Genomic DNA, 25,144 nt, shown 5'->3' on the forward strand with positions numbered 1-25,144 from the left:
GCTGATTGAGGAGCTTCCAGAACCTGTTTCTCACCCCTCTAACCACCTCCATACTGAAGTTGCAGTATACATAGTCATGCTTAATTTTACATGGATACTGGGGATTTGAACTCAGGTCCTCATGCCTGCATAACAAGTGCTCTTACTCATAGATCCATCTCCACTGGCTTCTTGGAATTTACTGTTGGAGATAATTTGCTATTTGGAAATCAGTTGCCAAATCATTTTTAAGCACTTTTAGAGTTGTTGAGTCTACCTTTCCTTATATTATGAGGCTGCACTTGAACTCTTGTTCTCAAATAATCTTTCTGCCCCAGCCTAGCAAGTACCTGGGACGATACAGAACAATAGCTTTCTTTCAAGAAAGAATTCATAGTTCTGGATTTAGGAATCTAAAATATATTCTGTCCTGCCACATATGTTGACCTGGTGGTTTTATTGTGTGTTTAATATCCAAATAGGTGGGGCGGTGGTGGCGCACACCTTTAAGCCCAGCACTTGGGAGGCAAAGGCAGGCAGATCTCTGTGAGTTCGAGGCCAGTCTGGTCTCCAAAGCGAGTTCCAGGAAAGGTGCAAAGCTACATAGAGAAACCCTGTCTCAAAAAAAACAAAAAAAAACCAAAAAAATCCAAATAGGTGTTGAATAATAGCCTTTACATTATATGCTATGCATTAATATATTCATACCTTTACTTTTTTTTTTTTTTTTTTTTTTTTTTTTTTTTGGTTTTTCGAGACAGGGTTTCTCTGTGTAGCTTTGCGCCTTTCCTGGAGCTCACTTGGTAGCCCAGGCTGGCCTCGAACTCACAGAGATCCGCCTGGCTCTGCCTCCCGCGTGCTGGGATTAAAGGCGTGCGCCACCACCGCCCGGCCATACCTTTACTTTTTATAAAGTATATGTGAGTAGTGGCGTATTTTTGCACCATTAACTGAAGAAGGAGTTTTTATTTATAGAGTAACTAGCATAAGGATCATGAGAGGAAAAATAATCTAGACACTGCCCAGGTAGCCCAGTGTTGATTTGTATATACAACTGTGTGAGTGGGTGGTATTTACTAATGTGCAGTGTTAATGATGGAAACATTGAAAAGCACAACTAATTCTGTTCTTCTGGTGAGAATAAAGTTTGCAGATGAAAGGACAAAACTTCTAATGTAGCGAGCTGCCCAGTATTTTGTTAGTAAAACCTAATTAAACTCAGTTCTGTAATAGAAAGTTTGTTTTTTTTTTCTGGAGAACTGTAGAGGGTGCTGTAACCTTAGGAATAATGTGCACTGGCTTTAACTAGCTACAGGAATTCACAGAGCGAGAGTGTCACAGTGTTTAGAGAGACTGATAATACATAATGTATTACACTGCTTATTTGAAAAATGTGCTTTCATCTTTGAGATTCTTTGGTATTGTTAAAATTACGATCTCTTCTCCACCCCCCCCCCCAATCTCTTTTTGAGATATTGTCTCACTGTGTCAGTATGTGTCCTTGACTGGCCTAGAACTTGCTCTGTAGATCAGGCTGGACTCAAACTTAGATCTACCTGTCTCTGCCTCCCTTCAAGGTGTGCACCACCACACCAGCATGATAGCCTTTCATTATATGATCCAGGTAGATTGTAGAACAATAAACTGTTATTTCCAATCTCATCCCCTTTCTTTCAGTTCTTATTTATAGTTATATCAGAAGGTAATTAAACTATGTAACAGGACTATATATTCTATCTAAGTCTGATTCAGCAGAGAAACAGCTTTGGAAGACAAGTTATTGCACCAAAAGGCGATTTAAAAATCTGAGCAGACTTCAGAAGTTGTTTTAATAAAGTAGATATCTTGCTTTTTGGCTGATTGAATTTATTTATTTATTTATTTATTTGGTTTTTCGAGACAGGGTTTCTCTATGTAGCTTTGCGCCTTTCCTGGAACTCACTTGGTAGCCCAGGCTGGCCTCGAACTCACAGAGATCCGCCTGGCTCTGCCTCCTGAGTGCTGGGATTAAAGGCGTGCACCACCACCGCCCGGCAATTGAATTTATTATTCAGAGAATTTATACAGTGTTCTATGAATTCCAGACTTTTAATATTTACAGATTTTTAGTAACTTGGATTCAGTTCCCTCAGTATTGAATAGTTTTGGCATTTGAAGTTTGTTAAATTAGTCTGAGTGGTAGATTTTGAAGCAAATGATGGGGTTACCTATCTTTTTAAAAATGGTATCAATAAGTAGCTCCTTTTCTAGATTGTAGGCAGTTTTAAACAATTTGGAAGCAAAGCTTCTTTCTTTTTTTTCTTCCTGAAACTATATTTTATAGATTTATTTGGAAGTTCTGTACTGTAATTCCTTAACAACTTAAGCAAAAAGTTTTCCCTTCTCCCCTCTCCTCCAAGTGAGAGGTTTCTTTCCCCAGTGGGTGGAAGGATTGGTGTTGTGCAGGCTTTCTCATGCCGTTGCTCTTTGTTTTTACTCTAAAGGCACCACCTTCCATGGTCAGTAATGAACAACGCCAGCATGCAGAGCACATATTCCTATCATTTAGGAAATCCAAATCACCATTTGCAGTTTGCAGGCATATTTTGGGTAAGTTTTCTCTTTATAATATTTTGGCATAATCAGATAGTTTTTTTGTCTTGAATGTTAGTTGTTATAAGTCCGTTTTAATGCAAGTAGATTTGTGCAGTAAGTCACTTTCACTAATGATTTTCCTATTGCAGTTGGTGTATTTAAAGGTATTTTGTGAAACCAGAAAGAAAGCTTAGGAAGAAGGATCATCTAATGTTTTGGTTTTTCCTTGTTTTCATATGGTATACCATTATAATAGGAATTGTAATTAAGTTCCCTAATGCTACTTTGAAATTAAGGTTTGGGGGAAGTTACATTATTTTCTCTCTTTTAAAATTGTTTTCCAGTTTTTCTTTTTAAAAACTGGTTTATACTCAGCTTCCTTAGCCAAATTAGTCACTTCTGGGAAGGTTATCAATATAAATAAATAAAGCAGTGGTTTTTACTTTTGACAAATTATTTTATGAGTTCTTATGTCTAACACATACACAGAAGTGGTCTCTTGCAAACAACTATAGGGATGATAGTTCTCTTGTCCAAGATGGCATTTTCTAAGAGTTATATATGATGTTGCCATTCACCTCTTCTGTACTTGTTGATAATAATAAAAAGGGAGATTTCATTCATTGTTTTTACTTATTTATTTGTTTACTTATTTACTTACTTATTTGGGTTTTTTGAAGCCCTTCTGTGTAGCCCTGGAACTCAACAGAGATCCATCTGCCTGCCTCTGCCTCCCAAGTACTGGGATTAAAGGCATGCACCACCATGGCCCAACATTGTTTTTATTTTATAACCTGATTACTGTTGGCCTTTTTGCTTAGTTGGAGGTATCTTTCATATTGCTCATACTTAATGTTCTTAAAAACTTTGAGTCCATTTATTGCTACAAAATTGATTACTTGATAGGAGCTAAAACATCTGACTGTTTATTCTTGTGATTTTGGTAGGGTTTATCTGTTGCCAGTACTCTGGTTTCCATACAGAAATCAACTATAATGATAGTCATCTCTTCTAAAATGTTTTACATATCAGGACTTATAAAGTGAGAGGTCTTGAATTATAGTGGAAAGAGTTCTGTTGAACTATGAGATGTGACTTCCAGTGATGCCTGCTGCACATTGTCAATTTAAAGAGGTCAGCTTCTTTGGGCCTCTGTCATCTGTGAAATGAGAATGATGACACCATTTGCCTTCATGGGCATGGCTACCTTAAGGTCTTGGGAGATGCCTATGTTGTCATATATAAAAAAGGAGTGTGTGGACAGTAAAGTAAACATAGCCACATTTCTTTATTTACTAGGGTTTTTGTTTTTTTGAAGGTCATCTAAAATACACGACTGTTTTGGCTGGCAGGAGCTAGCAATGGTAGGAAGGGAGCTATCTCATCCAGGAGATCTTACCTTTAGAGCAATAGTTGCAACAGCTGTCTTTTCAATGCAGTGAGGCCATTTTATGGACTTCTCAGTGGTTGGAGTTTTATACTTGAATGGATTTGTCTGTTACTAAGAAATTTGTTCTTTTGCTTATACAGTATATTTAATAAATGTTAAATAAAAATAACTAAAACATCAGCCTAAAGAGTTTAAAGGGGATAATACCTTATCCTTACCCTGAAATTATTCCAAATTAACAGATCTGAGAGACCATTGTGTTAAACTGTTAATCTAAAATAATTGGAGTTTGAGTTTCATGGCAGATACCTTACCTGCCTGGTCTAGGGTTCCCCAGTGTTTCATCTGACTTTCTGTTGAATGCAGCTGTGGCTGTTGACTAAGTTACAAGCATTTTATTAGCACTTATTTTCTAATAGCACTCTTGATTCAGAGCATGTGTATTAATGATATACGGTGGCTTTCATAAGGGCTAAATTTGTCTGGACGCACTGTAAAGAGCAGTATCCCTAATTCTAGTTGAGCTTAATTCTAGTTGTGCTTTCAAAGTCAGCTTGAGTTTCACCTGTTAACTACTTAAAGATGGAATACAGCAGCAACAAGCACTATCTGTCATTAATGTACTGCAAAGCCCTTGGTTACATACATAATGTTTGCATCTAAACTTCAAAACTCTTTTAACCCTTACTCAGTTGCCACCAGCACAGAAGGGTAAATTCCTCTAAGAAGACTTCTCATACAAGTGGCAGTCAATCGCAACTCAGAATTTTCACATTCTTACTTAGGAATTGTATGTCAGTTTGTAGAACGTCTGGGAAATATATTCTGATAAAGGGGAGATTTTTCTCTGACACTTCCCTTTTCTGTCCTCTTAAAACTTTTACTTCTGGCTTCAGTTTCACGTTTCTTGTTTTTCCTCATATCTTTTCTTATCCTTTGGCTTCCCTTTTAGTTTTAGCTTTCTTTGTGTGTGTGTGTGTGTGTGTGTGTGTGTGTTTGTGTGTGTGTCTGTCTGTCTGTCTGTCTATGTGTGCACGCATGTGTGTGCAAACTGCATGCTTGTGTATTTCCTCACAAGTGAACTTTTAGACTATATCACCTAAGAAATCTTTAGTACTTAGGAACTTACTAGTTTTTTAGGGTTAAATGTTTCTTTTAAAAACAAACAAGCTTGAGTTTAATTCTTGGTAAATAAATAACAAGAAATGTGAGGGATTGGCTTACCACTTCTGAAGTCATCTCGGCAGCACTCCTTTGCCCTCTCAGGGAGAAATGGATTCCATTCATTTATCTGAGGCAGCTAGCACCAAGTGAAGCAAACCAGAATATCCAATTGGGTTAGAAGACTTGACTTCTGATTTGGAAAATTGTCTTTGATAAAGCTGCCAATTTTATCTTCTTCCAACTGAGACTTTACTATTGTTTGGTAGGTATAGACGTCATTATGCTAGAAGAGCTGGCATTTCAGAGTTTACAGCCGTATAATTTGAACAGAAACCTTTCAGGTCAGACTGCAGTGGCTGATCATCTACAGTAGACTTGCTTTTGTTTTTAGACACTTTTTTGATTCCCTTTATTGTTAATTTTACTTCAGTTTTTCTCCAAAGGGTGCTGTCATGTTTCAGATAAAATGTAATTTATTTTTATCACAGGATAAAAATGATTTATAAGCCAGGGTTGGTGGCAAAGGCCTTTAATCCCAGCACTCAGGAGGCAGAGGCAGGCAGATCTCTGTGAGTTCGAGGTCAGTCTGGTCCACAGAGTGAGATCCAGGACAGCTAGGGGTGTTACACAGAGAAACCCTGTCTCAGATGTCCCCCCTGAAATGGTTTCATAATTATTGACGTTACTGTGGTAGTAAAGAAAACATTCTGCAGAGTAGCCTCAAGTAGTTTATTGTAGTCCTGTCATAGCCAGCAGCAGCTCTTCCTCAAGGAGTGTAAGACATTGTAGCTGAGCTGTGAGTTCAACAGGAAGACTTGCAGTGCCAGTCATCTTTACAGAAGAGTGAGATGAGGCTTGCATGTATGCAGAAGCTCTGCTAGTGAGTACTGGCCAGCGTGCAGAGCGCTTTCTAGCCCCTCTTACACATTTATGCTGTGTGTAAATGCACTCTTTGGAGGCTAATAGTAGTGTTTATCAGAAAATGCAGTACTCTTTAGAAAAGTCCTATTTTTCAGTTTGGAACTTAGCTTTCTCTTCCAGGCTTTCTCCATCCTTAGAGACAGCTTCTTAGTAAGTTAGAGACCCTCATTGCCTTCCATGTAGAGGTAGGTGTTGAAGAGAAGTTAAAATGTGTCTCTTGAAAACTTTGAAATATCTTTCTTGTGTAGGACAGAAAAAGGACTAGGGTAAAGGCATACATAGTTTAAAATATGGGTGTTTCAGGGCTCCTGACCAACCAAAGGGGCCTACTCAGTTTTGCCTTTGGTTGCATGTGCTTAGCACGGATTAGTGTTACTTAGGGAGCCACATTTTTCTCTGTTGGGGCATCAGTTTCTGCAGCTCTTAAGATGCAGCAGTTGAAGACAGTGATCTTTGCTGTTTCTCACATTTTGTGAGGCCATCATATTTTACCTTTTTGTTAAAATCCATAGTTAAGGATTCATTGTAGATGGATGGGAGGACAAACCATCCTCTCAAAGAACTATAATGAGATTATTTAACTTACCTTTATCAGACACAGTCATATTTCTTCTTAAGGGAGATAGATAGAACCTGTTTCTGGCTAAAATTGTTTGAATCTTAGAATAAAATCTATTACCAACCCTCACTCTTGGAAAGTTAAGCTTTTTTTTTATAATGAGATTGCATTTTCAAAAGTTGTTCTTTTTTTAAATTATTCATTTAATTGTATTTTAAAGTTTCTAAATTTTTGTGACTTCTAATCATCATCTCAATCAATTCATGTTAAGGTAGCAAAGACTAATCAAAATGTAGAAACAAAAAGCCCAGATTGGTTCTTTCTACTTTTAAAGTATTCAAATCTCCTGTCTACAGTGACATACTCTTAGGCAGGGTACACCTTTCCTCCCTTATTTTCATAGGTAATGTGTTAAGAACACCTGTAACATTTTTAATGACCCAAGCTTGAGTTAGAAAACAGTGCCTGTCTGTACTTCCTGCCTAGAGTTTATTTCTTGTGGCTTTCAGATACTCAATCTTGGTACATAATCGGAGTCCGGTCAGACTTGGTTATTTTTAGACCTTCAGAGAATTTCTACTTTTTCTTGACTTCATTTTGACTGTTTCTCACTTTTAATAATGCTGTTTGAAGACTGTAACAGTATACATTAACAGAAGAAATAGAAAATTAACATAATATATTTCTTAAGTATGTTAATTTTCTATTTTTTCCCTGGTTCAGGTTTTAGCTCAGCTCCTCTGACTTTGCGAGATAGGCGGGTCTTTCTAAGTGTAGCCTCGGGATTACTCAGTTTGATCAGTACTGCGATCAGAAAGTAAGGAGAGCTTCTCACCTTGTGTAAATGTGGCGCATTGTCCTTAACTGTTTGAGACAAAGAGGTTGTTTATTTCTGAACTTGCTGTTGGGGTGGGTCATCCTGCTGAAGGCTTACTTAAAAGCTGCAAAGTTTTGGCAGTATGGCTCATCACAAATAGTAATGTCCAAAGACCAGTTTAATAAGATATTTTTCCAATAAAATGTTCCAGTTTTACACAGGGTGAGAATCTCTTAGTACACTTTCTGATTGCTTCATATTTTTATTTTTACTTTTTAAAGCTGTGTTATTTTTTAGTTCTTCATGCTTTGGAAGTAACAGTTGAAGAGAGGTGAGGAAAGTTTGTGAAAATTGTGATCGGTGATTAGCTGCCACCTGCCTGAGGTGTCTTCTGAGAGGAACTAACCTCTTTGTGGTGCTAGAGCAAGGTCACTGGATTAAAAACAGAACAGGTAACCATCTTATTCCTTGTCTGAAAAGTTCTGTCTTAAAATTAATAAATGCAAAATACAGAAGGTAATATGAAACTACTGTTTAAAGAGAATTTTTAATTTTCTCCCCAGAAACCAGTAAAGTGGACTATGTCCTTTTTCAAGCGGCCACAGCCATAATGGAAGCAGTTGTCCGAGAGTGGGTTCTCTTGGAAAAAGGCAGCATCGAGTCTCTGAGAACATTCCTCCTAACCTATGTCTTGCAAAGGCCTAAGTAAGTAATGGGGTGGCACTGCTAAAATACCTTTGTTCGGCCTCTATGATCTGTCCTTGCAGAGATCCTTCTTTTGAAAGGTGATGTTAATGGGCAAGCTTTCTACTAGGGCTCATAGTTTGAAAATTCATGTACAGGATTGTAGCTTGCTTTCATACTTGATGAAAATCATAACTTTCACTTAAGTTTCTGATACTAAAGAAAATACCATTGTTGTTAAATTTTGAAGAATTTGATTATAAATACAACTTGACTTTTGACTCTGTCAAAACTTACATTTACTTGTTCTTAGATGTGTGGTAAGGTGTTTGATTTCTTTTAATATGTTTAGGGAGTTTAGCATGGGCTAGGTATTGTAAGATGTAGCTGCATATCCCCAGAGAGGAGGAGGAGGAGGAGGAGGAGGAAGAAGAAGAAATTAAGCCATCAACAAGCTAAATGATACATATATATATGTACATAGAAAATATTTTAGAAGAAAAAGCACTACATTCTTTGTTTACTTTGAAAAGGTCAGATTTTAGGAGTGACGTAAAGTGAATTTTCTTTAATGTTTAAATATTTTTACAAGACTATACATTTGTTCTTGTATTGAATCGACACATTTTTGCTTTGTTTTACTAAAAATGATGATTCTTTTTGTCTTTACGCTGGCGAAATAATTTGAAATAAATTTTGATAATGTATTCTTATGGTTAAAGAGAAATTGAGAGAAATCTTTGCGTTTATATTTACATAATAAAAGGAACTTAACATGAAGGTCTATGTTTATCAGTATCAAGACTTTAAGAAATTAGAGGCTGATAGGTAGCTCAGGTTTTTTTGTTTTTTTAAAGTTAAGAGCCTTTAAGTTAAGCCTAAAGTTAAGTATATCATGCCTCTAATTTTAGCATTTTGAAGGCAAGTTCAAAGCTAGAGTGGCCTACGGTATGACTGTCACTAAAAACTGCAAGGAATAAAAAAAAAGAAAGGAAATATTTGTATGCCACTAGAGGCTTTAGTATTTAGGCCCCTGTGTCTCAAGAGCAGTTTTTGTATCACCCTGCTCCCAGGTCTAGGTATTGTCATAAAGCTTCTCTTTTTCTGGGGTTTTGTCCTGTTTTTACTTTCACAGAACAGTGATTTGATGACACTTTTCCTGTGGTTGAGTCAACTGTTGTCACACAGTGGTTTTCCTAAGTAGTCAGGGTCACAGTAGAACTTCTGGCCTCCTTGACAGCCTTTTTTCCATTGCATTCCATGAAACCCAGAGCGCGGCAAGGCTGCAGTAGACGGGATGGGAGAGATATTCCTTGATGCTTGCATATGTGCTTTTTGTGCTAGCCAAATTCCATTCCTAAATCATTTTGAGTAGTTGAAGCTATTTTAGGGTTGATTACAAAAGGTTCTGTATTGAAATATTCCCTTGATTTTTTTTTTTTCCCCCTAAACTGTGTGTGTGTTAGTGCTGTGTATATGGTGTCAGGAGGTGGAACCCAAGATCTCATGATAAGCACTGCCTCCTTCCTACACTATTTTGAAAACTTCTTAAAATTTCTGGAAAAGATGACACAGCAGCACAGTGAACACATACACACCCTTGTCCTGGTAAAAGTTAAGTTGACTTTTTTTTTTTTAATTTTTTTTATTTATTTTTTAAATTACACTCGTGATATTCATTACTTACCCTCATGATATTATGATATTAATCACATTTGTGGTATTCATAGATTACATTTGCAGTATTCATTCAATTTTATATATATTTATATATATATATATATTTTAATTTTAAATGTCAAATGTCATTTCTTGAAGGGGGTAGGAGGTCTTAAGTACAGGCTTACAGCACAATGGGAGGACCCCGGAGGGCAGAAGTTTGCTGCTAATGTTTTACAATCTTGCATCTAAGCTGTTAACGCCCATTATTCAGGATACATAGACAAGGAACTTCCCTTAAGCATTCAGGAGGGTGGAACCTGGCAGGGAATTAGCATAGGGAGGATATCAAGGTCAAGGTCCGAAAGCCAGGCAGCAGTTACCCAAAATGGGGGCCAGGGCCCTACAGGTCCCCCTTTTATTAAAAAATGAGCTTCTGACTTGGGTTGTGTGGGACGTCAGCAGTTCACCTTACCCGTCATGGAGACGCCTGCCCAGGCCACACAGGTGCTCTTCTTAGGTTGGTGAATGCCCCCCAGGCATTACCCGTCTCTGAATACTCATTATCATACCGACTCAGTCGTATGTGAGCTGCATAGTTAATTGCTGCCAAAGATCTCAAAGTGGCACTGGGCTTGCAATCTGTGTGTTCGATACAGAAAAGACCAACAGAGGTTCTATCTCACCCATAGCCAGTAGGCTAAAGGCAACTGAGTCATCCCCTTCCTTAACGAGCCATACTGTATGTTGGAGTCCTTGTAAGATAGTATCCCAAAAGCAACTGGAACTTGATTTTATAAATTTATAATTTTCAAAGCCAATCGAGATGTATATAACTACTGAATTAAATTTATCACGCCCAATAAATTTATCATGCCCAATAAAAACCCAATGAGACAGGGTTTTTCTGTGTAGCCTTGGCTGTCCTGGAACTCACTCTGTAGACCAGGCTGGCCTTGAACTCACAGAGATCCTGCCTCTGCCTCCTAAGTGCTGGGATTAAAGGGGTGTGCCACCATTGCCTGGCAAACTCAGTTAACATTTTGTCACATTTGAGCAAATTGCCACTCACACTGCAATGCTTTCACCTTAAATAGTTGAGTGTGTCTCCCCTGAGACCACACCGTCAATATTCTAGACCTAATTATCACATTTATATCATTACTTAATATCATTCTGATTGTATATTCTGAGTTCCTCCATTCTTTTACTAATGTTAGGTATATCTTCCCACCGTAGGTTATTTTTCTTACTAATATGCAGTCTGTGTCTATGGTGTCTTTGGCTCTGTTAATGTTTGCTTTCTATAGTTAAGTAAAATATGCTGTCTTTTAGTCCAGGATTTAACTACAAGTTAGATGTTATTATGTTCATTTGTCATGCTTTTTTTTAAGTTAAATGTGCATGAGTACTTTAATTTTTATTAAATGTATTTATTTTACTTTATATGTATGAATTTTTTGCTTGCGTGTACATCTGTGTACCACATATGTGTCTGTGGAGGTCAGAAGGTGTCAGATCCCCTAGAACTGGAGTTACAAATGGTTGTGAGCCACTGTGTGTGTGCTGGGAACTGAACTCATGTACTCTAGGAGAGCAGTGAGTACCCTTGGCTGCTCACCTCTCCATTTGCTGTGGATGGGTATTTTTCCTGCATGTGTGTATTCGCAACATGTGCATGCCTGGTGCCCCAAAAATTCAGAAGAGGGCTGGAGTTATAGATGGTTGTGAGTCTCTGGGTAGGTGCTGGGAACCAAACTTGAGTCCTTTGCATGAGTGGCAAGTACTTTTAACCACTGAGCCAGCTCTCCAGCTCCTGTTCTGTTACATCTCTTTAAAGCCAGGGCAATTCAGCCACTTTTTTGTCTTTAATGGCAAGGGCATTCTTATTTTATAGAAACTAATAGAATCTAATTTGTCTAATCCACTCATTTAGGATTAGGGTCAAGTAGCAAATTTTGGTGTACTATAGGTAGGATTATACAGATTATGAGGTACAGTCTAGTGTACATAGGGATTGTGTATTTGGGTCCTTACCACTACATGTACAGGTTTTCTTTTCTTACATTCTAAGTGAGGTAAAGTTTGTATCCAGTTTGATACATTGTGCCTCCTTTTCAAGAGGCAGGTAGCATAATGGTCAAGAAAGAAGTATGCATTCCCATTCTGCCACACTTGACTCTGTGACCTTGCCTGATTTATGTGACTAATCTTTTTTGCTAATTTTCTGATAATTAATGGAGTTAACAGTGTTTCTTGAACATGTTCAGTTACAGAAATTCTTGCATAAGACTTAGTAAATTTTTTAATTTTCTAATTCTTTCCAGTAGAGGTTTTTTTTTTTTTTGTTTTGTTTTTTCTTTTTTTTCTTTTTTTTTCCTTTTAGTCAGGATCTCACGATGAAGTCCTGGCTGTCCTGGAACTTGCTGTGTAGACTAGGTTGGCATCTAGCTGTCCAATAACCTCTGCTGGTATTACAGGCATGTGCTACCACCCCCACCCGAAGTCCGTATTTTGTAGGAATATTTTGACTTTAGTATTGATGCAGGGACACATGCTTGGAAATAAATATTTACTAAATGCCTTCTGTATGGCAAATCCTGAGTTTTACATATACTAGTGTGCTTAGAGTGGGGAGGTTGATCTTCAGGATAGAGTTTAGTAGTAACAGATAAGTCATGTCACATGCTGGTGCCTTGGGAGCCTCTAGTGATAACTTTCTGGAGAAAGTGACATCACAATTTGGCAGAGGGAATAGACAGACGTTCATAGACCTGGAAGTGTAAGAGTGTGGATCTAGGAACTGAGGAGTTCCAAATGCCCACCGTACTGAGTGTATGGAAAGAGTGAAGTCAGAAAGCAGAGCAGGCACTTGGGTGTCACAGGCTTGAAAACTCATGACCATATGTATAACTTATGTCCAAACTGGGACACCTTTGAAAATCAAAGTAAGTATTATTCATAACTACTGGGGATGACAGGACATTGGAACTCTTCCAGAAAAGCTGTGTTCCGTCTTGTTGCCCATGGTAAGGGATGTGACTTGTCCCAAGGGTACAAGGGCATACCTTTATGACATTTGGGAGGTTATAAAGTTGGTGTTTTTGTAGCCTGACCTTTAAGAAGGGGTTCCAAAAAGGCATTTAAGTCTCTCTACCCTTGTGATCGGTAGGCTTTACAGAATGTTTTGGCTGGGAATGGGTGTTTCTGCTGTCACTCAGAGGTGACACCTGTCTTAGATAGGACCTTGGAGAGCTGGGATTTGCCTTTTCTCATTAAATGGTAAGGGTTGAGATACTGCTGGTTGGATATGGATATCAAATCAGAATGACCTTATTTAGTAATACCCCCACCTTAGGTACTCAACGAGGAACTGAGTTAGCATGTATTGGACACTGCTTAAAGCATTTAGTATGTGTGTAGTGTACACAATCCTAGGGTAGAACATGTTTTGTGTTTGTTTGATGTTTTGTCTTTTTGAAACAGCAACTTGTGATATAGCCCAACCTGGCCTGAAATTGACTATGTAACCTAGAATTGGGTGGAGCATTAGTTTTTACAATAATCCTGACTATTATCTCCGTTTTAAAGAAGAGAAAAACCAAGACTGTATGCTGGGTTGCCCAGGGTTACGTAGCCAGTAATAACAGAGCTGAGCAGATCTGTAAGTCTCTGTGTAACTTAGGAGATTATACTGTTCTCAGGGGTAGGTGGCATTATTAATAGTTTTTGGTGTATTTATAGTAGACAGCCGTAAATGTTTTCACAATTTTTATGTTTTGCAGCCTCCAAAAGTATGTTCGGGAACAGATTCTATTAGCAGTAGCAGTAATTGTAAAACGAGGATCATTGGATAAGTCAATTGACTGCAAAAGCATTTTTCATGAAGTCAGCCAATTGATAAGTAGTGGCAATCCCACTGTGGTAAGTATGCTAACTGCTTGTATCTATAAATATTTTTTATTTTGCCCATCATAATAGCATTCTGGCAATAGTAGTATAAAAGAAAGGCATGCAAACTTATGTGCCAAGCAGTTTTATTTGTTCAGACATTTCTTCTAATCTTTAAATATGTGTGTGTAATACAGATAAAGTATATTTAGCCTTTTTCATTTGATTCTGTGTTTTTCTGTGTTGCCACTGTGCTCATAACCATTTTAATTGATTGTAAAACATAATGAGTTAATACACCTTAATATTTGTTTTTCTGTGGGTGGAGAGACTTGGGCTTTGTATGTACCCCTGGCTGGCCTGGCATTCAGAGATCTGCCTGTCTCCCTCTACCCCTTGAGTTCTGGGATTGAAGACATGTGCCATGGTTGGTTTTTCATTATTATTAATCATTTCTATTGAACATTTCCCCACCCTCAGTTTTAATAAGCATTGGAAAGTACTGGTAATTATAGAAAAGGCTGAGTTAAATATAAATGATATCTGGCATAATATAAATCATTAACTACTCCATGACTTTAGGTGGTTCTCTCAGGTGAGCAGATGTCAGGCTATTGTTCTTGACCAAATTACAGTTTATTTTCTTGAACTACTTGAGAGCTATCTATGTGAGGCTATACAGTTCTCCGGGACCCTTCTATAAGAGATACATACGGCACTTACTTATTTGTCATGATGGCACTTAGACCCAGACCCTTGTACATGCCAGGCAAGTGCAGTCTACTGAGCCACACACCAGCCTCACGTGTAGGCTATCTCTGTTTCCGATGTAGCCTGAGCTGGTGTTAGAACAGTTAGAATGACGATCTGATCACTCGCATTGACTTGGCAGTGTTCCTTTTCATGGTAATGATTGTGTGTGCAGCCCTGTGGTCACTACCCTGGACGCTCCCCTTGTCGATTTTGCTTTGGGACAGCTTGTTGCAGTGGACAGGATTAGACTGGAGCTGTGGCATTGAGGCTGTGAAAAATGCTCCATGGGTTAGTTCATTGGTTCTTGCAGCTGGGGCTGTAGTGCAGTGGTCTGTAGCTTGCCCTTGCCCTCCTGCTTGTCTCTTGGCACTGGGAGAATACAGCCCAGGTAAATTGTCCTGCCTTTCTTAGGATTGAGCACCTGACGGGAACTGAGTTTTCTTCCTCCTTCCCCCATGGGTAGGTTTGATGTAGCACAAAATGTAGTTCATGGCAGCTTGACAGGTAGACTTGCTTGAGCCACCAAAATAACTGTTCTGCAAGTGACAGAGCAGACAGTGCAGTTAGAGAACATTGTGCTATATTTACAGCACATACATTGGATAAGTTTAATACCTTTGACATTCTTGAAGTGGTCAAGATAGACACCCCCATACATACATACATACATACCCCACACATACAGTTTTTGAGTCAGAGTCTTGCTGTGTTACTGGCTAGTCTGGAACTCACTGTATAACAAACAGCCTGGCCTTGAACTCTTGAACTTTTTTGTTAGTCTCCTGTATCCTAGGATTGAAGGCATGTGCCACCACATGCAATAAGATTTTCTTTTTAATTGTTTTTTTGTTTGTTTTGGTTTTTTGAGACAGGGTTTCTCTGTGTAACTTTGCGCCTTTTCCTGGAATTCACTTGGTAGCCCAGGCTGGCCTTGAACTCACAGAGATCCGCCAGTCTCTGCCTCCGAGTGCTGGGATTAAAGGTGTGCGCCACCACCGCCCAGATTTTTTTTTTTTAAAGTAAAACTTCTAAATAACAGGACCAAGGAATTCTACAGTATTAGCAGTTCAGTATGTTGGAGGTAGAATCATTTTCAGTGATAGGATGAAATGAATTTTTTAACCACATTGAAACATTAAATTTAAAAAACAAAAAGTCTCTATATTCAAACAAACAAAAAGCAGCTGAGTGGTGGTGGCACAACCCTTTAATCCTATCACTGCAGAGGCAGAGGCAGAGGCAGATGGATCTCTGTGAGTTAGAGTCCAGCCTAGTCTACAGAATGAGTTTCAAGACAGCCAAGACTACACCAAGAAATCTTGTCTCGAAAAACAAACAAAAATTCTCTGTTTATGTGGTGAGTGAGAAGCACACATTGTCATTTTTGCTTATCCTTGCAGAGTGGTATGAAACCAGCTCATTCAGTAGGTCCAGAAAATGAGATTGCAGACCAGTGAAATATTTTCATGTATCTTCCTCTTGGACGGTGAAGTTTGTAGGAATGGTTCAAGAATTTAAGGCTTAGTCTCAGAGTCATGAGTAACCTCAGCAGAAAGGAGCAGAGCTTTGGTAGGAAAGTAGCATGCTGAAACAGTCAGTGGCCAGAAACCTTCTTTATATGATGGTTGTATGTGATATATGAAGAGGTGCCAATAACAGAAATCATCTGATAGCTTTTTCTTTAAAATCTTTCATTTGCCATTGTATGTATGTACATGTGTGTGTGCCATAGCACATGTGTGGTTAAAGGACAACTTTTGGGAGTCAGTTCTCTTCTTCAACCATAGGTTCCAAGGATGGAATTCATGCTGGGTTTGGTGGCAAGTGCCTTTACCTCCTGAACCATCCAGCTGGCCCTATTTGATGGTTTTCTATAGATTAAGAAAGAGTTGACCTCAGGAGCTGTTGACTCAGATAAAACTCAGTTCCCTTCATACAACCTCGAGAATGGCAGTTCCATGGATCTTCACTGGCCAGAAACTATAGCTTGGCTGCCTCCCTTCAAAATATTGCTGTTGGTTGTACTAGTCTCACGAACCTGTTTACATGGGTTTTTGGGCAACTTGCAATTGTGCGCTGATTTTTTTATTCATACTTAATTACAGCTCTGTCAATTACTACCCACTTAACCAGAACAATAGGTACTGTACACTCTCTGGGCATGAGTTCCTTAGTATGGAAACCCAGTGTCCTAACGTCTCGGAGGCTGCTCATGCAGTGTTTGCCTTGTCTCCCTAGCAGCCTCCCAGCCTTCCTTTGCAGAATCTTGGGAGCATAAGCTCTAATAATTCACCCTGTATAACTAAGTACTCTAAGTGTGGAGACACAGAAGACAGTATCTGCTAGTGAAAGCTAATTATCTTGTATTTAAAATATACAATGCCTGTACTTTAGCTTTTCTTTTAATGTTTTAAAGGATTATGATGTGGTTTCTTGCAGATCATTTTATAGAAAGTTTCATAAACGTGTAAAACATTGGGAGAGGACATTTAAGTGTAGTGCCTTGCTTTATCACTGCAAAGATATAGATTTCAGCCTTCATATAACCTTTTTAAAAATTATTTTTATTTTTATTTTTTTTTTTACTAGAAATAGATTTTTTTTCATACAATATATTCTGATTACGATTTCCACTTCTTCAATTTTTTCCCAGCCACTCAAATCCACACCCTTTCTTTGTCATTAGGGTACAGTTAATCTGGCCTCACGGTGGTGGCACACGCCTCAAATCCCAGCACTCAGAAGGCAGAGGCAGGTGGTTCTCTGAGTTCAAGGCCAGCCTGGTCTACAGAGTGAGTTCCAGGACAGCCAAGGCTACACAGAGAAACCTTGCCTTGAAAAAAAAAATTGCAGTTATCTAAAAATAATAAGATAAAACAAAAACAAACCAGAGTAGGACATAAATCCTTTTCTAAAGAGCATTTATTAGCTTTCTATGTGCCATAGTATATTGTTGGTGCTTATACAGTTACGAAATATATCTTTTCATGCTCATCTTTGTGAGCAGGCTCTTATGGTGCTTGTGATGGGTGCTGTGTTTATTTCATCTCAGTTGGGAACTGTCAGGCCTCCTGTCAATACTAGTTTGACAGAGATAATACTAGTTTTCTCCTTCCTAGAAAAGTAGCTTATGGTCTTTGTTTATTTGTTTGGTTGGTTTTTGGTTTTTCAAGATAGAGTTTCTCTGTGTAACTTTGGAGCCTATCCTGGAACTCGTTCTGTAGACCAGGCTGGCCTGGAACTTACCTAGCTTAGGTTATTTTTTAGGCTGACATAGAAACTAGAATTTTAATCTGTTTCATGTTCGCCTTATTTCCTTTGGAAGTAATAAGATAAGCCTATGTTAAATCATTTTGAAAGATAGTTAATGCAACATTTAAGCCTCCTTTCTTCCTGTTTTTTATGTTGGCCAGAAGTGGGTGAGAAATTCACTTGTCTACCCAGGGCTGCCCCTGGATGCGATAGCCAAGTTAATCTCCCTTATCGCAAAGTCTCATTGATGTTTTCTTAGAAGAACAGCTGGAGGTCTGCTATATAGTAGGGCAACCTTTCATACAGTTTATTCTTGGTAATAAAGATCCTGAGGCAAGAGCCAGGCTATTATAAGAGACAATCCTCCCTCTGAACTAGAGCATTCTATTTTGTCAGCTGGAGTTAGTGTCTTGTGCTTGTGAACTGGGAAGACAAGCTGTCTCTGAGGGTGGTGTTGTTTTCCATCAGCATGAAATGAATGGCTTGGACAAGAAGTGTGAATGCTGCTGTAAGAATTTTAGCATGAAGACAGTTTTTTCTTTTTTGAATTGTCAGCTAGTGAATAAACTTTTGAATTTCCAGTACTTCAGTGAAAAGCTATATCATGAAAACAGTTTTCCTTTGAGAGCAGGTGTCATGTATCCCAGGTTGACCCAGAAATTTGGGATATAGCCATGGATACCTCGGACTTCTGATCCTTCTGTCTCCATCTCCCAAGTACCAAAATTGCAGCCATGTACCCCAGCACTCAGTTTTATGTAATGCCTGTGATCTAAACCAGGGCTTCATGCATTCTAGGCAAGCACTCTACCAGCTGAACTACATTCTCAGCTCATGAACACTTCTTTTTGTGAGATTGAGACCTTATTGCACTGTCTTCCATTTGCTTTAGTGATCTGAACTTATAAACAGCAGAAATGAGAGTGGGACTTGAGGGATTGATTACTCAGTGGTTAATAGCAATTGCTGTTCCTGTAGAGGCTCCGGATTTGGTTCCCAGCACCGACATGGTGGCTCATAACTGTCTATAACTCCTATTCCAAGAGATTCAATGCTTTCTTCTGGTTACATACATACATAAATACATACTCATACACATAAAAATTAATTTTTACGGAAACATGCATTTATTTTCCAGCAATATTTAATGATCCTCCTCTATTTCTGAGTGGTAATTATCTTGCATTTCTAACTTTACAGAATTAGATGGCAGTCACGGTAAGGGCCAAAACAACTCAATTTTAGGATAATTATACAAACACTACCTTCACTCCACCTCATTTTAATTGCTGCATTTACATAGTGCTTTCAACACATCATTTAATCTGAACCCAAGGTAACTAGATTAGTAGGGCAGAGAGTAGATGAGACTTTATCGGCATGATAAATGAAATGCCTTGCCAGCAGTTAAATGGGAAACAGACTGTTTGAATTTACATTTTTCTGTTTCCCTGGTCTACACAGTAGACTTCTTGTATCACTAAGGATTCCTATAGTGTTTTTACTCATAATGTATCTCAGACACCAGCACAATGGATTTTGTTACTTGCTTTCTAAATTAGCAAATGAGAATGATCAATAAAGAACTGCCTGCTGGTGGTTGTCATGTTGCCAGCCTCAATGAACCACAGTGAATCATAGGCTACCACAGAGGCCACTTGAGGGACCCTGCCTATGAAGTCGACATAAATCAGCAAGCAGGAGAGCTGATATCCCTTTGTCCGAGGACCTAAGGCCTATTTTCTTGAGTGACTTCCAAGTAGTCATTTATTGTCATAGAGTTGATATAAAAGGGCTTCTCTTAGAAAAATGTACAAGGTGTAAATTTTCTTTTCAAAATATTTTTGTTGAATTTAGAAAGTAACAGATATGGACTTGTTCTTTATGATCTAGATAAATGAAGCGCTCTTGTCATAACCTCTTAAAACTGAAAATTTGTGCTGTGGTTTCGGTCAGATCCCTCTTCAGTATGAAAATCTCCTGTTTCTCAGTTTTCCTCAGATTTCACTGGAATTCCTAACGGCAGCTTTTGCTTCTGACCCTCCTGAGTATCAGAGTGGCTGTCTATAGTATAGAATGCTAGCTGGCCGTGACTGACAAAGGCAGGGACAGCACTTAAAAGTGCTGGTCGTTGGAGGGGGAGTCAAAGGCACTGCACTTGTGTCCCCTGAGCACTGAATGCCTGCAGCAAGCTGACAGGAACCTTCTCCAGGGGTGAGACCCAAAGTTGGTGCTCTCTCCCAGGCAGGGAGGACAGTTCTTCCTTCTGACCTGGGAAACTGTCCCTTGGCGCTGCTTTTTGCTTGGCTTTCCTGTCATCATTAAGTACTGAAAGTGAGTAAACATGGGAATCGAGAATCTTACACAGTTATGATATGCTTAGTTGTCTTGTGACTAGGGAGAACTACTTTGTTGATATATAGCAGAGTACTTTGCTTTGTTCTTTTATTTATCATCAGTCCTTAGTTCACTCTCTCCAAGGAATGAGTTTATTCATTTGGCATCCTTTAGTTAGAGTAGTCTAATCCAATTAGAGTTTATGATGCTAATCTCATGTCCATACAAGATTTTCAAATTAACGAGAGATTGAATTCTTGGATGTTTTTAGTATTTGGAAATGTCTTACTGAATTCAGTTCTTTGAGAGGTGATTGTTTTAGGTATGGCTCAAAATAGCATTTGATATCTCCATACTTCACATATTTCTTAAGTTTCTAAGTGATAAAATACAAAACAGTTTTTACTTAAAGATTTCTTTTTGTTTTAAAACTAAAGTGGAAAAAGGAGTATAAAGTATATAAATTGTTAGCTATTCTATAACTAATGTGTATACATGCATTAAGAAATTAAAGGAACTATAAATAACTATTACAATAATAACCCCGGGACAATAAGATTATAGGCAATTGTATTTTCTTTGAACTTTTTTTAACCTTCTAGTTTTTCTTAGATTAAAATTATACTATATAATTTTCATAGGCTGAAAAAATAATTTAAAAATAGTATATTTATGGTCAGAAAGGCAAAGCTGTGATGAGAACGCATTTGGCTCTTGATGCTCATGGACTGAGAATAAGGGCTAAAGTGGTGCTCCTCTTTCGGAGCCCGTCCACCGCAGGAGACTCCCTCACTCTCCTTAGTAAGTGTCCATTCACTTTGGAGAGTGGGCTGGCGTGGGAGAGAGAGTGAGGCTCTGTACTCACTGGCCTCTATGGGTTAGTATGTGCATCCTTAACGTGAGCTTGCTTTGTTGGATGGCTCTGTTTCTTGATGCAGCTGGCTTCTGTCTGCTGAACTCTCCTGTGTAGCTAGAGGAAGTCTACTTATCGAAATCCTCAGTCACCTAGCAAGGTTCTCACTAGCTTTGCCTTGGGGTTTTGTTTTTCTCTTTTCATTTGGCTATTAATATGAGCTTAGAAAATATTAATTTCATATGAAAGCAAATCTTTATTGTGAATATATGTTTTAATAGTTAGACACTGTACTAAAAATCTGAAATGACTATAGTTTTGAAACTATACCACTTTGTGAAAGTACCAGAAACCAACCTGTGTTATCAATTACTTGTGAAAAGTATTTTAGAGCATTTTTTGTAAGGATGATGTCAGTTTGCATTTAACAAGCTTCTGGATTTCAAGTGTCTGTGTTTTCATGTAAGTTCAAGTGTGAACTGTGTTCTGTGATTGATATGTGAGATTCTGGAATTAATTTTCTTGTTTTAAGAAGATATTTTTTTCAAATATTTTATCTCTTCATAATATAATCAATAAGGTCTTATTTAGAAAAGATGAAAAAGATGCTAAGACTAAGAGTTACAAACATGTAGACTATTAGAATTATAGAGTCTTAGAAGTCATTAGGACTTGTGAGTTAATATTTTCCTCCAAGTTTTATTAATTTAATTTAATTTTGCTTATTATTTTATTTAGTATATTCCCCCACCAGATTTCTCATAATGTACACATAATCACATTTGAAGATGATCAATTTTATTTAAATGTATCTGTGAAGTATTGACTGATGGTGCTTTTATTTTATATTAATTTTATATTAATAAACAAATAAATTAATTTTATATTAATAAATAAAATTATATATATAATTATATATATATATAGTCTTAAGCTGGCTTCAGATGATCTCTTTGCCACAGCTTCCAAATAAGGAGGATTTAGAGAACTATGGACTGTGCCTCTACACTCCGCTGATGACTGGCACTTTAATCACCATTTAAAAGGAAGCCATTTTAAAATGAAGATTATTTTACTTGATAAATGTCTGAAGTCCCTTTGAAGAGTAAGACAGGGATAATTGCTCTCTATATGAGATGTCTGTAACTAATTTCTCAGACCGTCTTCCTCAGTCTCACAATGGTATTCAAACAGGCATGTATTTTTCTCCAAGATTTGGAGCTGAGGGAACTTTTGTATTAAAATAAGTGTATATTTTGAAATAAACTTTGAGTGTGGGGACAGGGCTAAGTTCATTTCTGATGAGGAGCACTTGCCATATGACTATAATGACCTGGGTTCAACCCTCAGTACAGCTAGTTATTAACAACAAAAACCCAAGTGTATATGTGTGCACGAAAACTAAACTAATATCCAGAGGACTTTCATCATTGTAGAAGGCACCTTTCATAGATAACTTCTGGATTCTCCAGGCAACATAAAGTTGCATACCTGTGCTTATTTTTATTGAGGTTAAGAGGTAAACAGTAACTATTTCCTTTAAAATTTTTAAAAAAACGTTTTTAAAGGAAAATTTTAAGTGCTTTTTAAAAAAGTAGTATATCGTTCATCCATGTAACTGTCATTTACCTTAAGCAAATATCTGCCCTACAGTCTTTAGGAATTTAACCTTATATCTGTTTGCTAAGATTTGCCAAGCTAAGCATCTGTAAGGTCAAGGTACTAACATCAGAAGCATTTTTTGAACAAAGATGCTGCAGTTGGTGGGGTGGGTCCCTCTGTGGTCAGCTGTTGTATAAGCTTGCAGAAATAGTATCATCTTGACTTTAATCTTGCGGGGGTTCAGAGGTAGTGTGCATATTTCTGTTTAACCCCTGGGGATGTGCCAAAATAATTCATGTCCTTATCTCCATCCTTATTACCTTGACTCTACATAGTCTGTGAATAAGATTAATGACTTGATATTCTATCTGGTGGATCCAGTGAAAAGGAAAAGTTTCTTTCTTTGATTTAAAAAGTTCTGAGGTACTACCTGTTTGATATTTTGGAAACTAAAGTCTGTGTTGTGTTTCATCTGTTTGAAAATTACATTTTACATTCATCAGAACATAGAATGGGAGACACAATCTGAATGTTGGTGGCTTCTGGTAATCACCTACCCTCTTCAAGTCATGGTTCTTTCAAGCGTAAAATAAATGTATCAGTTTTTGTGTAAGTTAAATGAAACAGGACATTTAACAATTATTGAATTATTTAAAATGTCAGTTGAACTTTAGGGTTGAGTAGACTCATGCCTTGAGTTTCAGTCCTACATTGATTGGTGTAACTTGAGGTGAGGTGTGCTGTTAACATTCACCATATTACTTTGAAAGGAGAGCCAGTCTTCTTTGCCGTACCCAGGTCTCTGCTGGGGAGTTAGAGGTTCTAAAGCTCAGACAGACAGCACACAGAGAATATGTTTGAGCAAAATCTGTTGAAACAAAGCTTTGAAAAAATTAATGCCTTATAATTATTTCTTATTGAATATAGCAAACTCTGGCCTGTTCTATTCTGACTGCACTGTTGAGTGAGTTCTCAAGTTCAAGTAAAACTAGCAACATTGGACTGAGTATGGAATTCCATGGGAACTGCAAACGAGTTTTTCAGGTATTGATATCTTTGCTTTGTGTTTTAATTACTGGACAGTCTACTTTTTGCCCAGTTTGTTCCTAATGGCAAGAGCATATGTTTTGGATGTTTGATAGCTTATGCCTGAAGACTTGTGCTGAGATTTCATAGGCTATATAGTAAATTGGTAAGTTTGATTACTGTAATTGATAAGTTGAAGTTAATTAAATTATTCAGTTCTCATCTTTAAACAAAAAAAGAATATTATAATAAATATTCCTTAGTTTATCATTTTTCATGTTTAGATATAACTATTTCAATTGATAGGATTCTGCTGGCCTTAAAAATAGGACTGGCACAATGCCAAAGAGGGTCATGTATTTAAAATGTTGTTGCTGATGGTGTGGGCTCTTTGTCTCTCTCATGTATTGTTGGGCTCTGGAGTAAAGCTCTGTGAAGGCATTGGCTTGAGTCCTAAGTCTGTGCACTATAGCAACCGACTCTGCCAGCTCTGCAGTCACATTCGCCCTCACAGGCTTTCCTGCCCGGAGGAGGAGCACTTATATTCCAGTGAATGGTGTCACTTGAAAGCACACTGATGTCATTTTGGTTAGCGGCCTCAAGATGGAAAACATTCTTAAGGAAGTAAAGCAATCTGTTGGAAACCTTAAGGTTTTTGTTTTATGATTCTAAAAAGGAATGCATTTTGAGTAAGTGTCATGCAAAACTTGGTGTGATTTATTGACCATAGGAAGAAGACCTTCGCCAAATCTTCATGTTAACGGTTGGAGTTCTGCAGGAGTTCAGCAGGCGGGAGAACCTCAGTGCTCAGATGTCCTCGGTGTTTCAGCGGTACCTTGCACTAGCCAACCAAGTCCTGAGCTGGAATTTTCTCCCTCCAAATTATATCCTTTTAACAATGGGAAGGGTTGTATATGTGGTGACTTTGTAGAAAACTTAACCATGAAACTCAGTCCTTTATGTCCTTAGCTTTTTTATAAAGCATTCTGTTGAATGGAATTTTTCTTTTTTTTTTGGAGAAATGGAATTTTATTAAACCATAGTACAGTAGACTATGTAGAACTACTTTGTTGAAAAGGATTGAGTGTATGAAAACATTTGGTGTCTAATAAGGCTGTTGCTGACTGAGGAAGAAGATAGCATTCCCAGGAAGGAAAAGACAAAATGTGCAAAGTGCGTTTTTATACCATAGTAGAGCCGTTTGCTCCTTGGATATGTGATTCAGTTAGATTTTTTGGCTGACTTTCTTTGGTTAAAAAGGCTCTGGTTTTACCTTTATGAATTGTATGTGTATGCAATAAGTTAGTGATAAGCTTTCGGTCTAGAGCATCTGCTACCAAGTGTCATGTTGTGCCTTAGGGTACTGGAGTGCCTGCTTGTAGCATTGTTCAGTCAGGCAGACCTGGGTTCAAGCCTCAGTTCATCTACAGCAAATTGCTGAACCTTTCTGAATCTTAATTTTTTCCAAACAGAAAGAGGATGTTGGTTGTTGACTAAATTAACTGAAACAGCATTTTTAACACACTCAGAGTTAGCTGCTTTTATGTAGCTCTTGGCATCTCTGAATAAAATAGGCCTACAGTTAACTCCCCGTGTCATGCTCCTTTTAATCTAGTACAGTTGTGGCTGGTATAGAAAATTCAGTATGACCTGTTCTAGATGTCTTTAGTCAGCTCTTTCCCG

General features: G+C 37.9%; 1 protein-coding gene across 2 annotated transcripts in view; it reads left to right on the forward strand.

Annotated features, from left to right (window-relative positions):
• Nucleotides 1-25,144, forward strand: part of Xpo4 (exportin 4) — a 91,818-nt gene that overhangs the window by 17,005 nt on the left and 49,669 nt on the right. Inside the window, exons 1-6 of one of the 2 annotated variants that reach the window (XM_028870411.1) lie at nucleotides 2,480-2,568; nucleotides 7,702-7,856; nucleotides 7,968-8,109; nucleotides 13,533-13,671; nucleotides 23,363-23,479; nucleotides 24,192-24,345. In XM_028870411.1, coding sequence (XP_028726244.1) covers nucleotides 8,015-8,109; nucleotides 13,533-13,671; nucleotides 23,363-23,479; nucleotides 24,192-24,345 — 505 coding nt within the window. In that variant the 5' untranslated portion in view covers nucleotides 2,480-2,568; nucleotides 7,702-7,856; nucleotides 7,968-8,014. Of the gene's footprint in view, nucleotides 1-2,462; nucleotides 2,569-7,701; nucleotides 7,857-7,967; nucleotides 8,110-13,532; nucleotides 13,672-23,362; nucleotides 23,480-24,191; nucleotides 24,346-25,144 lie in introns of those variants that run through there. The other variant, XM_028870410.2, reaches the window with a different exon arrangement.

This window comes from Peromyscus leucopus, chromosome 9, assembly GCF_004664715.2.
Source record: "Peromyscus leucopus breed LL Stock chromosome 9, UCI_PerLeu_2.1, whole genome shotgun sequence".
Lineage (NCBI taxonomy): Eukaryota > Metazoa > Chordata > Mammalia > Rodentia > Cricetidae > Peromyscus > Peromyscus leucopus.